Source organism: Schistocerca serialis, chromosome 1, assembly GCF_023864345.2.
Source record: "Schistocerca serialis cubense isolate TAMUIC-IGC-003099 chromosome 1, iqSchSeri2.2, whole genome shotgun sequence".
Lineage (NCBI taxonomy): Eukaryota > Metazoa > Arthropoda > Insecta > Orthoptera > Acrididae > Schistocerca > Schistocerca serialis.
This window is the reverse complement of record NC_064638.1, coordinates 1233548985-1233567288: the sequence shown is the minus strand read 5'-3', so window position 1 is coordinate 1233567288 and position 18304 is coordinate 1233548985. Positions and strand designations below refer to the sequence as shown.

General features: G+C 43.7%; 1 protein-coding gene across 2 annotated transcripts in view; it reads right to left on the bottom strand.

Moving 5' to 3' along the window:
• LOC126419121 (serine/arginine repetitive matrix protein 2) overlaps window positions 1-18304 on the bottom strand; it is a 1464442-nt gene that overhangs the window by 75572 nt on the left and 1370566 nt on the right. For both annotated transcript variants that reach the window (XM_050086231.1, XM_050086224.1), the window contains one exon: window positions 7904-8225. In XM_050086231.1, the coding sequence (XP_049942188.1) occupies window positions 7904-8225 (322 nt within the window). The remainder of the gene's footprint in view (window positions 1-7903; window positions 8226-18304) is intronic.

Below are 18304 nucleotides of genomic sequence, written 5' to 3'. Positions count from 1 at the left end.
TGTGTAAAATCAAGCAGCAGAAGCCTACTTTAATTCATTACCATTCTGAAGAAGAGAATTTTACTTATCAGCAATAATGAGTTTGCTTCTTTCCGTTTTTCCACGCACGGAGAAAGAAAGTTATAGATCCAGTTACGTTTCCATAACAATTATGTGAATGCCTTCTGAATGGAATTTATATTTATTTTTATTCAAGCCATGTTGCAAACAAAGGCAGCAGAAGGGGCATACTTAGTCTGTCGTTCAGAAGAAGCGCGTTTCCACGTCATCAAGTTACATTCTCTCTTTGAAGGCGGAGAAGTTGGGTCGAGAAGACAAAAATTGGCGAGCGTGAAGAACGGGTTGAAGGGGAGGAAGGAGGCCCGAAAAAAAAAAAGCGGTTCTAGGGGTTACAGTCTGGAACCGCGCGACCGCTACGGTCGCAGGATCGAATCCTGCCTCGGGCATGGATGTGTGTGATGTCCTTTGGTTAGTTAGGTTTAAGTAGTTCCAAGTTCTAGGGCACTGATGACCTCAGCAGTTAAATCCCATAGTAATAAAAAATAGTTATAAAATAATTTTTTAGCTTCAGTCAGCTTTATTTACCAATACTGGGTGCTTCAGAATGAATATAGGGTTTTAAGGCTTTATTACTTTCAGCTTACAATTATAAGAAATATATTAAATGAAACAGAAACTCAGACAGTTTTGTTTGTATACCCGTGTGCATGTGCATGCACTGCTTCGTATATGTGGGACGATAAACAGTGAGTGGAGAACGTGTTGAACGAGTGAGAGAGCATTTCACGCCTCATACCAAGCAGTTAACATCTAGTCGTGAATTAGCAGTTCCCGTAACGTCTGTGTCGAGAGTTTCTAAGGAGACGCTTACAACTATGTCCTCCTCGTTTGGAATTATTGCAAGCTTTTAAAGTCTACAGGCTACGGTTTACTTACCAACTTTGCAAACGAAATGTCGCTGCATGATGAAGATTTTCTGGATCGTGTCGCCTTCAGTGATGAATCGGTATTTCAGCTAAGTGGAAATGTCAACACACATTATGTGCCCATCTGGGGATCAGAAAATCCCCACGAGATGGTACAGATGCAACGAGACTCCCCTAAACTGAATCCTAGCGGAAAGAGTACGGACCGTTCTTTTTTGGTGAAGTAACTGCAACTGGCGTTTCTTATCTTGATGCATCAGAACTATAGTTCTTCCATCAACTGGAAGAAGCTGAACCGTAGAACTTCATTTGGCAGCAAGATGGTGCGCCGCCTCACTGGCATAACTCAGTACGCAGTTGGTTGAAGGACGTTGTACCACATCGCTGGCTTGACCCCAAGGGGCCTGATGGCAGAGCTCATTTCGCATGGCCTCCACGTTCCCCGACCTGACGCCATACGATTTTTACCTTTGGAGGTTCATCAATGATCATGTGCATCTACCTCCGCTATCAACTGGTCTACTCGACTTAAGAAACATAATTGGAGCAGTTGTTGCAACAATTACTCCAGACGCACTGATCAAGATTTGAGAAGAATTCGCCTACCGACTCGATGTGTGCTGTGTGACGAATTTGAACACTTAAGAAAAACTACTTCAGCTAACTTTCAGTTAATATATTGTTTATAATTATTAAGTTGAATGTGATAAATCTACAGTCTTAAAACCCCTGCATTCAGTTTGAAACATGCGGTATTTATCGGTACGACGCATCTCAGTTACATGTGCATTAATTTTTAGTTATAGATACCTTTGATGTGCGAAGACGTCTATTTGCTGGTTGTGTCAGTGAGCTTGTGTACGGAAATGTGCCCATTTTCGCGGAATACATACTTATCTGCTACACAGAGCCCAGGAAAAAACACAACACCATCAATTCACACGTCACACACAGTTGTTTACATTTATTTGGCATTTAAGCACACAAGAATCTATAATAAAAAATTAATTTTCATGTAACTGTAAAGCACCCGACGATGACAGCATGCTGTCGAAACGCGTGGTGCCAGTATTTGTTGCTAAATAAAAGTGACTGACACAGACAAACTGTTTTATGTATTTTTCTTTGAAGTTACGTGCCTGCAGTTGTAGTAGACATGAGAATTCCCAAGCCATAATACCAAAGCTTGGCGCTAGAAGGACAGAAACGACATTACGCAGCCCGCTGAAAAAGTGAGCTATCGAGGTGTAAGACCACGCCAGTCGGCTAAAGAAGTCATTTGGATTGAGCTGACACAGCTGCAAAATTTCCACTGCTGCCGAAAATCAATTGCCGCACGATAATCCCATTTTATCAACGGACTGCGCCATGTTGTTTTGGCGCCTCCGTCGGCGTACTGCGCTACTATAGCGCGAGATTTTAACGTTTATTAGTAGGATTAGACACATATGCGTGCAAACTAAAAAAAGGTTAATTGCTTGACTTTACTTTTTCTGGGGTCGTAGACAAAAGTTCGACTACTCCGCGTGCAACGGGACCATGACTTATTAGGAAAAAAATCGCCAAATAGACTGTGGCCTTATCTTTAAATAAACGGCTCCTGAAGAATTTTCTATGGTAAAGAGTTTACATCAACGTTTATAAATCACAAAGCTGCGTCCAGCGCATTGCGTAGGGTACTGTTTTGACAATATTATTATTTGCTTTCATTGTTCTGTTGTCAGCAGCTTGTGGTTTTGTATTTAGCATTCGTGACTGTCGATCAAAGTGCCGCGGGTTCGATTCCCGCCCGGTTGAGGGATTTTCTCCGCTCGGAACTAGGTGTGTGCGTATGCTATCCTCATCACCGACGCGGAAGTCGCCGAAATGGCGTCAAATAAGGACTTGCAAAAGGCAACTGAACTTCCGAGAAGGGGATTCCCGACCAAAAATGACATACCCACATTCATTCCCTCCATTCGTCGTTCTGTTCACGACAAGTGTGAGATATAAAAGTGTTGTCGTGGTAAAACTTTTGCATGTAAGTGTTCGTCATAGGCGATGTAAAACCGAGTGATATTGAGAATTTGGCCCAGGAGATGTGTTCCGTTAGTGTAACTATGTTTTCCAGAATAATGACTGCTTGCGAAAAGCAGAATTTTCACGGTCGACGCCCGATCATGATATAAATTTCCAGTTGTTATCTTAAGAGGCAGGAAAAGTATTATTTGACTACTTCCGTGCAGGCCTTAATTTGCTTTAAACGTCTGGAGCCGGTCACAGTGTTTAAGAACTTAGAGCTAACAGCACGAAGCGAACACGTGGGCGGCGATTGGAGGACAGGTTTCCTGGGAGAGTTCTGAGAGAGCGCAGTATATATCTTAGGGAATCTAGTGTTTAAGAGACGTTACGAGGCGGTGCCTTGTGGAATATATGAAAAATTCAGTTGTGTTTCTTGTGATCTCAATATGTAAGTATAACCTTACGAAAAGTGCACCGAAACCTATACGTAAATAAGACACCGACTGGCTAAATGGTACAAAGTAGCCTCTGCCAAGCACTGTACAATGGGTTGTGGAGTATACGTAGGCTTTACACAAAAATACACTGGCAGATTGTTCTAAATTTAACTTTAAATAATGGCTCTGGAAATAGCTGGCATAACAACCCTCGAAAGACATCTGTTCTGCATAGCTACACAGTTCTAATTTCGCTGGATATCCTGGCTTACGGACTTAGTAGCAATTCTTATCACTGACAGTATATGTGTTTGACCTCAGCGACATAGATTTGTCATCTGAAATCCTTTGGCACATCATTTAGAAATGTCGAAGAGTAATTGTTGAATGTCAGCTGCGAACATCCTACGCATAATTTGATGAATCATGACTTTATATTGAAGTTTCGTGCTTGCTGCCACTCGTCGTTCACTGTAGTCGACGGTATTTCAACTGGTTCCGTGACAGTCATTTTCAGGTAAGCCATCGAAGACTGAATACTTCTCCCGGCCCACAATGTATTAGCGCACGGTGCGTATTCCGCGTTTGCAGTTAAGATAATGGTAGCAGACGGACCACATTACGCTGTGGGCATCGCCCTCGGAGGTGGAACTGCGGAAGTGAACTGCTAAGTCTGTGTTCTTCGTCTGGAACAAATCGTGGAAATGGCGGGGAGCCACGTATTATCCAACTGATAGCCGCAATCAAGATCATTAGATTTTCCGCCATGCACATTTCCCCTGGTTCTTTAATGATGGAGTCCCAAAATGACAATACTGTCACCAAAATCACAGGTGCTCAGTGGTGCGTTCCTCACGGTGCGCGGGCTGGCTCTATCAAAACCATATTGTGTAGATTCCGACCCTTCTTTGAATATTCAACTCATCGGGAAAATTTTAAAATTCAAAAACATCACTTTGTCAACGAACTTCCTAGAAATATCATTGACGAGTGTTCTCTTCTAATTACTGCTACCGCTGAATGTATACAATGGAATACCAACCAGCACACACGAAGTTAATGGGTTGTTCTACATCTACATAAACACTCCGCAAGACTCTATTCGCTGCATGGCGTGGAGTACCTTGGACCGATGCTAGTCATTCCATTTCCCGTTCCTCACTAAAATGGAGCGAGAGTAAAAACATCTATGTGCTTCCGTTCAAGCACTAATTTCTCTTCCCTTTGCGACCCCTACGCGAGATGTCTCTTGGTGGCACTAGGGTCGTTCTGTAGTCTGTCACAGATGCCGGTTCTCTAAATTTTCTGAAGAATGTTTCTAGAAGAGAGCGTCTTCTTCCCTCCAGGGATTCTCAGTTGATTTAACTTTAATAACACTTGCGTGCTGATCGAACCTAGCAGTAAGCTTCTGTAGCACATCGATGTCTTCCTTTAACACGATCCGTTTGGGATCCCAAACATTCGGGGAGAAGCCAAGAATGGCTCCCAGAAGTCTTCTGTTCGCGGTCCCCCTTATAGATGAGCAACGCTTTCCTAGAGTTCTCCCAATAAATCGAAGTCGATTCGCCTTCCTTGCAACAAAGTTCTATATTTTCGTTTCATGTCGCTTTGCAAAATTAAGTCCAGATATTTAATCGAAGCGTCTATGTCAAGCAGCACGCCATTGTTACCGTATTCGAACGTTGCAGGATTATTTTTCCTACTCATCTGCATTGACTAACGTTTTTTTCCATACTTAGAGCAAGTTGGTCGATGGAGAACCTGGAATATTTCGAAATTAGGAACGCTCTCTCTAAGTTTAGAATCTGTTTACTAGATAATACTGTCTGTAGAGTATGCAGAATTACAGTCTCTGCACCTATGCAACAATCACTACCTATTACCTTATATAACGACCTTACAAAAGTATGGTAAATATTTTTTTTGTTACAGCTAGAAACTAAACTGAATAACAACAGTGTACAATGATAACAAAAGGAAAAAAAAATGCCACCTGGATCAAGTTTAGATTGTGAAAATGATGTACAATAGTTGCCCCTGTAAGTCAAAGACGGAAATTCACGGTACATTTGCTTTTATTACCAGTACGTTCAAAAAATGGTTCAAATGGCTCTGAGCACTATGGGACTTAACATCTGTAGTCATCAGTCCCCTAGAACTTAGAACTACTTAAACCTAACCTAACCTAAGGACATCACACACATTCATGCCCGAGGCAGGATTCGACCCTGCGACCGTAGCAGTCTACCAGTACGTCTCAGGTTCCTTACGATAAATGTAGATATCGGGCCTAACCAGTCACTCATTACATGACAGAAATACGTCATTTTCAGAAAGCTTGTATGTGCTTCTGCTTAATACTTGCGAATCACGAGAGATGGACGAACAACTTGTAACAATAGCGGCGAAGTTCAGTGTCCATTCTCCACGGTCGACAGATACAAGCAAAGCTGTATTCGCAAGAGTAACGCTGCACAACACTGATCCAGTAATACTGTAGGTCGGGAGGGCAGTTTCTCTTCTAAAAGAGCTCAACTAAATGGAACATGCATGTCATTCTCAGGAATTGCATTCACAAACGAGGACCTGTTCAGCCACCCAATGAAGATAAATTAATAGGAATAGGTGTCTGCACTGACAAACAAGTCATTAAAGAGCACAAGAAATCGAAAAATGAGTATGAGTTAGCTGTACGTTCAGGCTGCATCAGACGCAAAAGTTGCAATAGGCGACGCGATTCGAAGCATACCGTAAAAGACAAGTTGACTCCTCGGCAAGTTTCATTAAAAGCACTGCAGCAGTTCACTACAAGATGTTACAGCGCCTACAGGCCGACGATAGGCAGCCAAAGAATTTTTGAAGATCGGCAGCGCAGAATAGTCTGAAGGCACCATATAAGGTAGAGATATTAATCTCATTTCGCTAAATGCTGGAATACGTCTGCTTTGAAGAGTAACTAGACAAATAAATAACGGGTGACTTCCGCTTTTCGATTTGGCCGTCACTTTGCAGACTCTCCTCATCTGGTCTCACGACTAGTAGGTGATCTTCGGGAACTAAATCCCAGGAGGTTCGCTTCACTAGTTAGCAACCGTAACAATAGGACTATTGGTAGTAGATTGACTAAAAGTAAACTACAACCGGAATCGAATACTTAGCTGCAAAGGAAAACTGCACAACGTTTGAAATTCTTCTTTCTTTAAATTATTTGCCAGAAGACTGGACTAGAAAACAGGAAACATGATGCACCTTCCATCTAAATCACTAAAATTTACGGCATTGTAATTTGGTTGCATTCGGTTCTGTTATTACCTGCAATCTGTCTATAAAGAAACGTGTCAGGAAAGGAATTATCGCAAAGTAAAGAGACATTTGGCATGTACGAATACCTCAGAGCTTAACCATCCCGATTTAAAGGTAAGATATTCAAATTTTATAATTTGCAACTGCTCCGAGAAAACTGTAAATGCTTCTGTTTCAAACTCAATAAAATGTTAGTTCGAGGAAATCAATCTGTCGGACTCCTTCTTTCGTCCTTTCTAACTTAGAATAAAATTTTAACATTAACGTTGTTAATTGGAAGAGACCACTATCTTCAATACTCAATAATGACAGTATTCGCGCGCCCCCCCCCCCCCCCCCCCCCACCCGTAGCTACGTGCAAGCGCGACGGACTGTCAATCTTAAGGGCCCGGGTTCGATTCCCGGCTGGGTCGGCGATTTTTTTTCCGCTCAGGGACTGGGTGTCGTGTTGTCCTATTCATCATCATTTCATCCCCATCGACGCGCAAGTCGCCGAAGTGGCGTCAAATCGAAAGACTTGCACCGGGCGAGCGGCCCTCGTCACAAGACATTATTAATAATGACAGTGTTTTAAATTGTTTTACATGGCATCTGCATTATTCAAAAGGACGTTATGCAGCTTCCGTTTTATTTTCCTATTCTTGGTCTGTATTACGCAAAAAGGCAGTTTAACTTCATTGAAATATATTTCGCCAGTGCTGTGACATCGTTGTTTCCCATTTGTTCTATTTTAGTTTATTAAGCACGTTGAAAGAGAGAAAATGTACTGGCGCTTAGTAATGGCGTATTATTGTGTCTTTTTTTCTTTGCCCCGACCTTCTGACGTTGAAATCCTATACTTGCACAGACTTTTCCTTACGTAGTGTTTCAGCGTTAAGTTCACTGCTGTTGTGTGTCTTATTACGTTGTCGGCTGTTCTTAACCTGAGTCCAGTAATATTCAAGTTGTACCTCTCATTATGCACGTGTGAGTCATGAGCAATACCACGAAAAAGGGTGGCAGTACTGGAGAGAAAAAACAACGAATATTGTCTCCAGTAGGCCTTTATTTCATCTTACCCGACGAGGTCTGTTCACATCAGATACTGCAACCTGTGAACGACATTGAGAATAACTGAGGACGACTGGGGGCTGAGAGACATGTGGTGCTAATGAGCAGGTATTTGCGAGTGAAGGCCCCCGCTCTACAAGGCCAGTTACAAAGGCACGCAAATGTTGAGTGCGGGGCGAGGCTTACCTCGCGGGGTCGTCTTCTTCGTCGTGGCGGCGATGCCCGTTGACCTGGCGGTGCTTCCTGCGCGCGGGCACCACGCCGTCGTACTCGCGCTCGCGGCCGTAGATGCTGCCGCCGAAGGGGTCCTCGCCCAGGTAGAACCTGCGCTGGTGCTGCATCATGTTGCCGCTGCCGCTGCTGGAGCGCGACTGAGCCGACCGTGAGGCCCGCGGCGGCGCGGAGGGCCTGGCTCCCCCCTCCCAGCCGTCCGCGTCCACCGCGCATGCGCCGCCCACGCCGGCGCGCGCCGCTGCCGCCGCCTTGCTCCCAGGAATGCTGCCGGAGCCTGAAGTGGCACAAAAAGTGCGCAAAACAGGAAAGATTACTGCGCGTTCTTGGCCGCACGCGCTGAGGTTCTGCACTTCTATGGCTCTACATTGCTGCTCAAATCTTAAGTGAGATACTGAATATGGGCCCACCTGTTACGCGAACAAGTTTTCTCATTTAAACTATACGTTTGAGCGCCCTTGTGCCATCCTCTGATGATGGTCGAAGTAGAGAGGATATAAAATGTAGGGCAAGGAAATCGTGAAGAAGAGAAATTTGTTAACGTCGAGTATAGATTTAAGTGTCAGGAAGTCGTTTCTGAAAGTATTTGTATGGAGTGTAGCCATGTACGGAAGTGAAACATGGACGATAACTAGTTTGGACAAGAAGAGAATAGAAGCTTTCGAATGCTGAAGGTAAGGTGGGTAGATCACGTAACTAATGAGGAGGTATTGAATAGGATTGGGGAGAAGAGAAGTTTGTGGCACAACTTGACTAGAAGAAGGGATCGGTTGGTAGGACATGTTTTGAGGCATCAAGGGATCACAAATTTAGCATTGGAGGGCAGCGTGGAGGGTAAAAATCGTAGAGGGAGACCAAGAGATGGATACACTAAGCAGATTCAGAAGGATGTAGGTTGCAGTAGGTACTGGGAGATGAAGAAGCTTGCACAGGATAGAGTAGCATGGAGAGCTGCATCAAACCAGTCTCAGGACTGAAGACCACAACAACAACATGTGCCATCCACAGTGGCTATTCTTTATTAATTATAACAAAAGCAGACAAAGGCATTTATTAGTGATCATGAGTGAAAAGTTACCCACCGACCAAACGCTAGATGTTCTGAAGGACAACATCACCAAGACAACCAGTAGCCCAACAGCAAAGTACCAGAGTCACATTCAACAATCACTGAAAAACGTTAAATACATTCACAAAAGGTCAGATAAAAGAATGACACAGAAAAATGCAAACATACCCACACTTAACTCCTTATCGAAGGTGCTGGCTGTGAGCACTATGGGACTTAACTACTGAGGTCATCAGTCCCCTAGAACTTAGAACTACTTAAATCTAACTAACCTAAGGACATCAAATACATCCATGCCCGAGGCAGGATTCGAACCTGCGACCGTAGCGGTCGCGCGGTTCCAGACTGTAGCGCCTAGAACCGCTCGGCCACCTCGGCCGGCTCGAAGGTGCACAAACAAAATATTGCAGTAAGATCAGTCGTCAGTTCCAGAAATGGTCCATCCTATCATCTATCTCGAAACCTGGCAGAGAATCCAAAGAGATTCTGGTCGTATGTGGAGTACCGGGTGATCAAAAAGTCAGTATAAATTTGAAAATTTAATAAACCACGGAATAATGTAGATAGAGAGGTAACAATTGACCCACGTGCTTGGAATGACATGGAGTTTTACTAGAACAAAAAAAAAAGACACCCCATATTGCTAGACGCGTGGAAGATCTCTTGAGCGCGTCGTTTGGTGATGATTATGTGCTCAGCCGCCACTTTCGTCATGCTTGGTCTCCCAGGTCCCCATATCTCTGTCCGTGCGATTATTGGCTTTGCGGTTACCTGAAGTCGCAAGTGTATCGTGATCGACCGACATCTGAAAGACAACATCCGACGCCAATGCCTCACCATATCTCCGGACATGCTTTACAGTGCTGTTCACAACATTATTCCTCGACTACAGCTATTGTTGAGGAATGATGGTGGACATATTGAGCATTTCCTGTAAAGAACATCATCTTTGCTTTGTCTTACTTTGTTATGCTAATTATTGCTATTCTGATCAGATGAAGCGCCATCTGTCGGACATTTTTTGAACGTTTGTATTTTTTTGGTTCTAATAAAACCCCATGTCATTCCAAGCATGTGTGTCAATGTGTACCTCTCTATCTACATTATTCCGTGATTTATTCAGTTTTCAAATTTACACTGACTTTTTGATCAACCGGTATGTTAGCGGCAAGAAACAATCAATGCTTTCTCTGCGCGATAGCACTGGAGGTACTATCGAAGACAGTGCTGCCAAAGCAGAGTTACTAAACACAGCCTTCCGAAATGCCTTCACAAAAGACGAAGTAAATATTCCAGAATTCGAATCGAGAACAGCTGCCAACATGAGTAACGTAGAAGTAAATATCCTCAGAGTAGTGAAGCAACTTAAATCACTTAATAAAAGCAAGTCTTCTGGTCCAGACTGTATACCAATTAGGTTCCTTCCGGAGAATGCTGATGCATTAGCTCCATACTTAACAATCATATACAACCGTTCGCTCGACGAAAGATCCGTGAACAATGACTGGAAAAATGCACAGGTTATACCAATATTCAACAAAGGTAGTAGGAGTAATCCACTAAATTACTGGCCCATATCGTTGACGTCGATATGCAGCAGGATTTTAGAACATATATTCTGTTCGAACATTATAAATTACCTCGAAGAAAACGCTCTATTAACACACAGTCAACATTGGTTTAGAAAACATCGTTCCTGTAAAAGACAACTAGCTCTTTATTCACATGAAGTGTTGAGTGCTATTGACAAGGGATTTCAGATCGATTCCGTATTCCTGGATTTCCGGAAGGCTTTTCACACTGCACGACGCAGGTGGCTCGTAGTGAAATTGCGTGCTGATGGAATGTCTTCTCAGTTATGTGACTGGATTTGCGATTTCCTGTCAGAGGGGTCACAGTTCGTAGTAATTGACGGAAAGTCATCGAGTAAAACAGAAGTGATTTCTGGCGTTCCCCAAGGTAGTGTTATAGGACCATTGCTGTTCCTTATCTACATAAACAATTTGGGAGAGAATCTCAGCAGCCGTCTTAGGTTGTTTGCAGATGATGCTATCGTTTATCCACTAATAAAGTCATCAGAGGATTAAAATAAACTGCAGAACGATTTAGAAAAGAGATCTGAATGGTGCAAAAAGTGGCAGTTGACCCTAAATAACGAAAAGTGTGAGGTCATCCACATGAATGCTAAACGGTTACACGATAAATGAGTCCTATCTAAAAGCAGTAAATCCAACTAAATACCTAGGTATTACAATTACGAACAACTTAAATTGGAAGGAACACATAGAAAATGTTGTGGGGAAGGCTAACCAAAGACTGCGTTTTATTGGCAGGACACTTAGAAAATGTAACAGGTCTACTAAGGAGACTGCCTACACTACGCTAGTCCGTCCTATTTTAGAATAGTGCTGCGCGGTGTGGCATCCTTACCAGATAGCACTGACGGAGTACATTGAAAAAGTTCAGAGAAGGGCAGCACGTCTTGTATTATCGCGAAATGTGGGAGAGAGTGTCAATGAAATGATACAGGATTTGGGCTGGAAGTCATTAAAAGAAAGGCGTTTTTCGTTGCGACGGAATCTTCTCACGAAATTTCAATCATCAACTTTCTCCCCCGAATGCGAAAATATTTTGTTGACACTGGCCTACATAGGGAGGAACGATCACCACGATAAAATAAGGGAAATCAGACCTCGTACGGAAAGATATAGGTGTTCATTCTTCCCGCGCGCTATACGAGATTGGAATAATAGAGAATTGTGAAGGTGGTTCGATGAACTTCCTGCCAGGCACTTAAATGTGATTTGCAGAGTATCCATGTAGATGTAGATGTAAATATTACTAAGGAAAATGTACGCTTAAGAAACGACAGGAACCCGGAAAACAGATAGGATCAAAAACATAGACATTCCAGACACAAGTCAAATATACTGAGATGACAAAATTCGTGGGATACCTCTTAATATTACGTTGGACCTTCTTTTGTCTGATGTAGTGCAGCAACGCGATAGGGCATGGACTCAACAAATCGTTGCAAGTCCCCTGTAGCAGTATTGAGCTATGTTGGCTCTATAGTTGTCCATTATAGCAAAAATGTTGCCCGTGCAGGATTTCATGCACGAACTGACCCGTCGATTATGTCCTACAAATTTTTGATGGGATTCATGTCGAGCGATCCATGTGACCAAATCACTCGCTCGTAATGCTCAGAATGTTCCTCAAACAAATTACGAGCAGTTGTGGCCGAGCGACATATCGCAAAGTCATACATGAAAGTTCCATCGTTTTTTGGAAACAAGTAGCGGAACGTGTCCATTTCCAGTCAGTTGTCGGTTTAGTTGGACCAGAGAACCCAGTCCATTCCATATAAACACAGCCCAGACCACTATGGAGCCACCACCAGCTCGCACAGTCTCGTGTTAACAGCTTAGGCCCGCGGCTGTTACCAACTGAAATTGAAACTCATCTGACCAGGCCACGATTTTGCAATCGCCTAGGGTCCAACCGATGTCACGAGCCACTGTGGGCCGAACCACACGATAACCCTGGGTTCGGTGTCGGACGGCGGTGGGGTGGGTGGACTGCTGTAGCCTGTTGTGGGGTTGTGAACCACTGAGGGCTACGGCGGAGACGACGACTCTCCGTCGTTTCTAAGTCCTCAGTTTCATACAATACAATACAATGGTAAACTCTTCACACTCCAAAGAAGTGAAACAATAAGGAAAATGTAGTCGAAACATTTCAAAACATCTACATTTATTTACTCGAGAAAATATGTAGACATGAAACAATATTTAGAAGGCGGTAAGTGGCATCTTTTTAATTTGTCCTTTGTACGTTGTTCTATCTTTTGGTAAATGCAAGATAACATCGATGTTTTAGCTAAATACGAGGGCAGTTCAATAAGTAATGCAACACATTTTTTTTCTCGGCCAATTTTGGTTGAAAAAACCGGAAATTTTTTGTGGAATATTTTCAAACATTCCCGCTTCGTCTCGTATAGTTTCATTGACTTCCGACAGGTGGCAGCGATGTACGGAGCTGTTAAAATGGCGTCTGTAACGGATGTGCGTTGCAAACAATGGGCAGTGATCGAGTTTCTTTTGGCGGAAAACCAGGGCATCTCAGATATTCATAGGCGCTTGCAGAATGTCTACGGTGATCTGGCAGTGGACAAAAGCACGGTGAGTCGTTGGGCAAAGCGTGTGTCATCATCGCCGCAAGGTCAAGCAAGACTGTCTGATCTCCCGCGTGCGGGCCGGCCGTGCACAGCTGTGACTCCTGCAATGGCGGAGCGTGCGAACACACTCGTTCGAGATGATCGACGGATCACCATCAAACAACTCAGTGCTCAACTTGACATCTCTGTTGGTAGTGCTGTCACAATTGTTCACCAGTTGGGATATTCAAAGGTTTGTTCCCGCTGGGTCCCTCGTTGTCTAACCGAACACCATAAAGAGCAAAGGAGAACCATCTGTGCGGAATTGCTTGCTCGTCATGTGGCTCAGGGTGACAATTTCTTGTCAAAGATTGTTACAGGCGATGAAACATGGGTTCATCACTTCGAACCTGAAACAAAACGGCAATCAATGGAGTGGCGCCACACCCACTCCCCTACCAAGAAAAAGTTTAAAGCCATACCCTCAGCCGGTAAAGTCATGGTTACAGTCTTCTGGGACGCTGAAGGGGTTATTCTGTTCGATGTCCTTCCCCATGGTCAAACGATCAACTCTGAAGTGTATTGTGCTACTCTTCAGATATTGAAGAAACGACTTCAGCGTGTTCGTAGGCACAAAAATCAAAACGAACTTCTCCTTCTTCATGACAACGCAAGACCTCACACAAGTCTTCGCACCCGAGAGGAGCTCACAAAACTTCAGTGGACTGTTCTTCCTCATGCATCCTACAGCCCCGATCTCGCACCGTCGGATTTCCATATGTTTGGCCCAATGAAGGACGCAATCCGTGGGAGGCACTACGCGGATGATGAAGAAGTTATTGATACAGTACGACGTTGGCTCCGACATCGACCAGTGGAATGGTACCGTGCAGGCATACAGGCCCTCATTTCAAGGTGGCGTAAGGCCGTAGCATTGAATGGAGATTACGTTGGAAAAATAGTGTTGTGTAGCTAAAAGATTGGGGAATAACCTGGTGTATTTCAATGCTGAATAAAACAACCTCTGGCTTTTTCTTTGACAGGTTCTGAAAATGCAAATACTTTTCTGTTGGATATTCCGTATCTTTTGTGGGAGAACACTAGTAGTAAAAACACCAGGCTTCATGTACCCTTTGCATTGCGTCACGAAAACAAAGCATATCACAAAATAAAGATGAAGAAGAAACAAAATCACGAAATCCATTACTGTAATAAGAGTGAGCTCGGAGATGATGGATTGGCTTCCAATATTAACAGATGACGGCACAGTCCCCCATTCTGCGCATGCGCAGTCTGCAGTGTACTGTGGACTTCAGACGTCTACACTCGGTACAGTAAATTGATCACTGACGTCACTGAGCCACCCGTGGCGTGCTAAGCGGGTGATTAAAGTCCACTTTACACGTGTGACTTTCTGATCGAAATCGACTACTCGGTGTGTGTGCAACTAGTCAATGTGCGTGCACCTTTCGTGCCTGTGTGTAAGTCAGCAGTCTTCTATGTCGCGTGTCTTTGACATCAAAGATTTATAGATTGTGTCGAGTGTGGAGTTCTTAATTGCTGAGTATGCTTCACACTGCGCATTCACAGGCACAGTGGACAGTGACGGCGCTGCTAACATCGGAAGTTAACCTATTCTGGCGGAGCTCACTCCTCTTATAGAAACCGATTTTGTGCTTTCGTGTCCTCTTAACCTTTGTTGTGCTCTTTGCTACATTTTCGTGACACACTTTTCAGGCTGCACGAGATTCTTGTATTTTTTTTCCACTGGTGTTCTCCTACTAGAAAGATGAAATATCTGCAAGCAAAAATTTATTTACGATCTATAGAGAAAACACCTACATTATGCGTAAATAAGAACGTAAACTGATAAACACGTTTTACTAAAAATTATTTCAACAGTGAAAAAGTCGTAATTATTTGACGAGAAAAATAATTTTTCGATCTTATTCGGCACTTAACAAGAAAACAACGTGCAAAGGACAAAGTAAAAAAGCGCTGTTTACCGGCAAAGCGCTCTAGATGTTCTTTGATGTGTCTATAAGTATATATTTTGTATGTTTTGAAATGTTTGGATGACACTTTTCCTATTCTTCCTGCTGCAGGCGCGTGGAATATTTAGAACACGATCTTTCAAAAGTACATCCACTACAAAGTGGCCATTAATAAACTGTTATCGTTCCTTGTTCCTACACTGTTACTATATTTCGATTTTTTCGTAGAAAGGAAAAAAGTCTCTCATAACCTAGTTTCACCGTTCAGATGCCAAACAACACAGCAGACAGCTCTTGCAGCACACGCGATTTTGGAGCTGACGTACAGGGCTATTACAAATGATTGAAGCGATTTCATAAATTCACTGTAGCTCCATTCATTGACATATGGTCACGACACACTACAGATACGTAGAAAAACTCATAAAGTTTTGTTCGGCTGAAGCCGCACTTCAGGTATCTGCCGCCAGAGCGCTCTAGAGCGCAGTGAGACAAAATGGAGACAGGAGCTGAGAAAGCGTATGTCGTGCTTGAAATGCACTCACATCAGTCAGTCATAACAGTGCGACGACACTTCAGGACGAAGTTCAACAAAGATCCACCAACTGCTAACTCCATTCGGCGATGGTATGCGCAGTTTAACGCTTCTGGATGCCTCTGTAAGGGGAAATCAACGGGTCGGCCTGCAGTGAGCGAAGAAACGGTTGAACGCGTGAGGGCAAGTTTCACGCGTAGCCCGCGGAAGTCGACGAATAAAGCAAGCAGGCAGCTAAACGTACCACAGCCGACGGTTTGCAAAATCTTACGGAAAAGGCTAAATCAGAAGCCTTACCGTTTACAATTGCTACAAGCCCTGACACCCGATGACAAAGTCAAACGCTTTGGATTTTCGGCGCGGTTGCAACAGCTCATGGAAGAGGATGCGTTCAGTGCGAAACTTGTTTTCAGTGATGAAGCAACATTTTTTTCTTAATGGTGAAGTGAACAGACACAATGTGCGAATCTGGGCGGTAGAGAATTCTGACGCATTCGCGCAGCAAATTCGCAATTCACCAAAAGTTAACGTGTTTTGTGCAATCTCACGGTTTAAAGTTTACGGCCGGCCGAAGTGGCCGTGCGGTTAAAGGCGCTGCAGTCTGGAACCGCAAGGCCGCTACGGTCGCAGGTTCGAATCCTGCCTCGGGCATGGATGTTTGTGTTGTCCTTAGGTTAGTTAGGTTTAACTAGTTCTAAGTTCTAGGGGACTAATGACCTCAGCAGTTGAGTCCCATAGTGCTCAGAGCCATTTTAAAGTTTACGGCCCCTTTTTCTTCTGCGAAAAAAACGTTACAGGACACGTGTATCTGGACATGCTGGAAAATTGGCTCATGCCACAACTGGAGACCGACAGCGCCGACTTCATCTTTCAACAGGATGGTGCTCCACCGCACTTCCATCATGATGTTCGGCATTTCTTAAACAGGAGATTGGAAAACCGATGGATCGGTCGTGGTGGAGATCATGATCGGCAATTCATGTCATGGCCTCCACGCTCTCCCGACTTACCCCATGCGATTTCTTTCTGTGGGGTTATGTGAAAGATTCAGTGTTTAAACCTCCTCTACCAAGAAACGTGCCAGAACTGCGAGCTCGCATCAACGATGCTTTCGAACTCATTGAAGGGGACAAGCTGCGCCGAGTGTGGGAGGAACTTGACTATCGGCTTGATGTCTGCCGAATCACTAAAGGGGCACATATCGAACATTTGTGAATGCCTAAAAAAATTTTTTGAGTTTTTGTATGTGTGTGCAAAACATTGTGAAAATATCTCAAATAATAAAGTTATTGAAGAGCTGTGAAATCGCTTCAATCATTTGTAATAACCCTGTATAAACGAAAATGACCACTTGTGACATATAAGAAACAGTACAGGATTAAGTCGCTAAGGGCGCTGCAGTAGACTCACTTGTCTCGAGTACTCAATTGGGACGAGAATGTCGATCGTGTAAAAGGGGCTTTACACACTAGCAATTGATGCGCATCCACGAGTAGTCGATATTGAGCAGATAGTCACTTGTGTAAAATGGGCTTTAGTGTTTATAAACCGACGAATGTCAAGTTGCATTGTCGCTGCCAGCGGCGTATGTATTTGGCACTTGCTCAGATTCGGCGCTCTTACAGCAGCAGCAGGGGGGTGCAAGCCGCGGACAGTGTCAGCAGCAAGCACTGAGTCAGACCTGCGGTCCTGCAGGCTGTGACAGGTTTATGCGTCGTAAAGTATTCCTGACGACGGTGTCACAGAATGAGGTGCGACCCGCTTTGTCTCGCGTCCTCGTATGAGACCGGACCACATTTCGCTAGAGGCTGTACACAGCGGGGCGTTGTGTGTTGTCTGTTTCCTGCCTTCTCACCGAGCGGCATTCAAATGTAGGATGTCGTTCTGAGTTCATGCAAATGAGGCAGTGAACTATGTGTTCTTCGATGTGGCTTCCGCCGAGCCATTGTGGTCGCACTGCGAATAGATCTTTACGGGGCGTGACTTACGTAACGTGTTACTTGCGTTCACGAAAGTCGAGCGGAGGTCCAAGACTCGAGACCTTTCCAGACGGTGAAGCGAGCAAGACGCTGCAGCAGTTGAAGCGCTGGACTCGCATATGAGAAATCAGAATTCAAAGCGTCTTCCGGCTATCTAGATTCATTAAAATATTTTTAAATTTAAAAAAAGAAAACATTAAAATGTTCTAAAAAATATTTTTGGTAGCCGCCCTAGCTGTTAGCAATTTCTTTATCGCAGAGTCGCACACAACCGGTTTCGAGATGATTTAATCGCATCTTCAGGTGTAGGCATCTATGAAAAAATATAATAAGAATTATCAGGTGTAATGTTGGTAAAAATAAGGCAGTTAACCAGATAAATACGGAACAAATACTCACAAACCTAATTTAACATTGGATCGATAGTTAAGTATTTGTTCCCTTGTCTGTCTGGTTCACTGCCTTATTTTTACCATTATTAATTCATATTATATTTTTTGATACATTTTTGTACTGTCAACCTTGCAGCATAGTCAGCAATCGTGATAATCTAATATATAAGAAACTATCAGCCTCGATTGCGGTAATGAAACCAACCTTTACCTAGGCGTAGTCACATT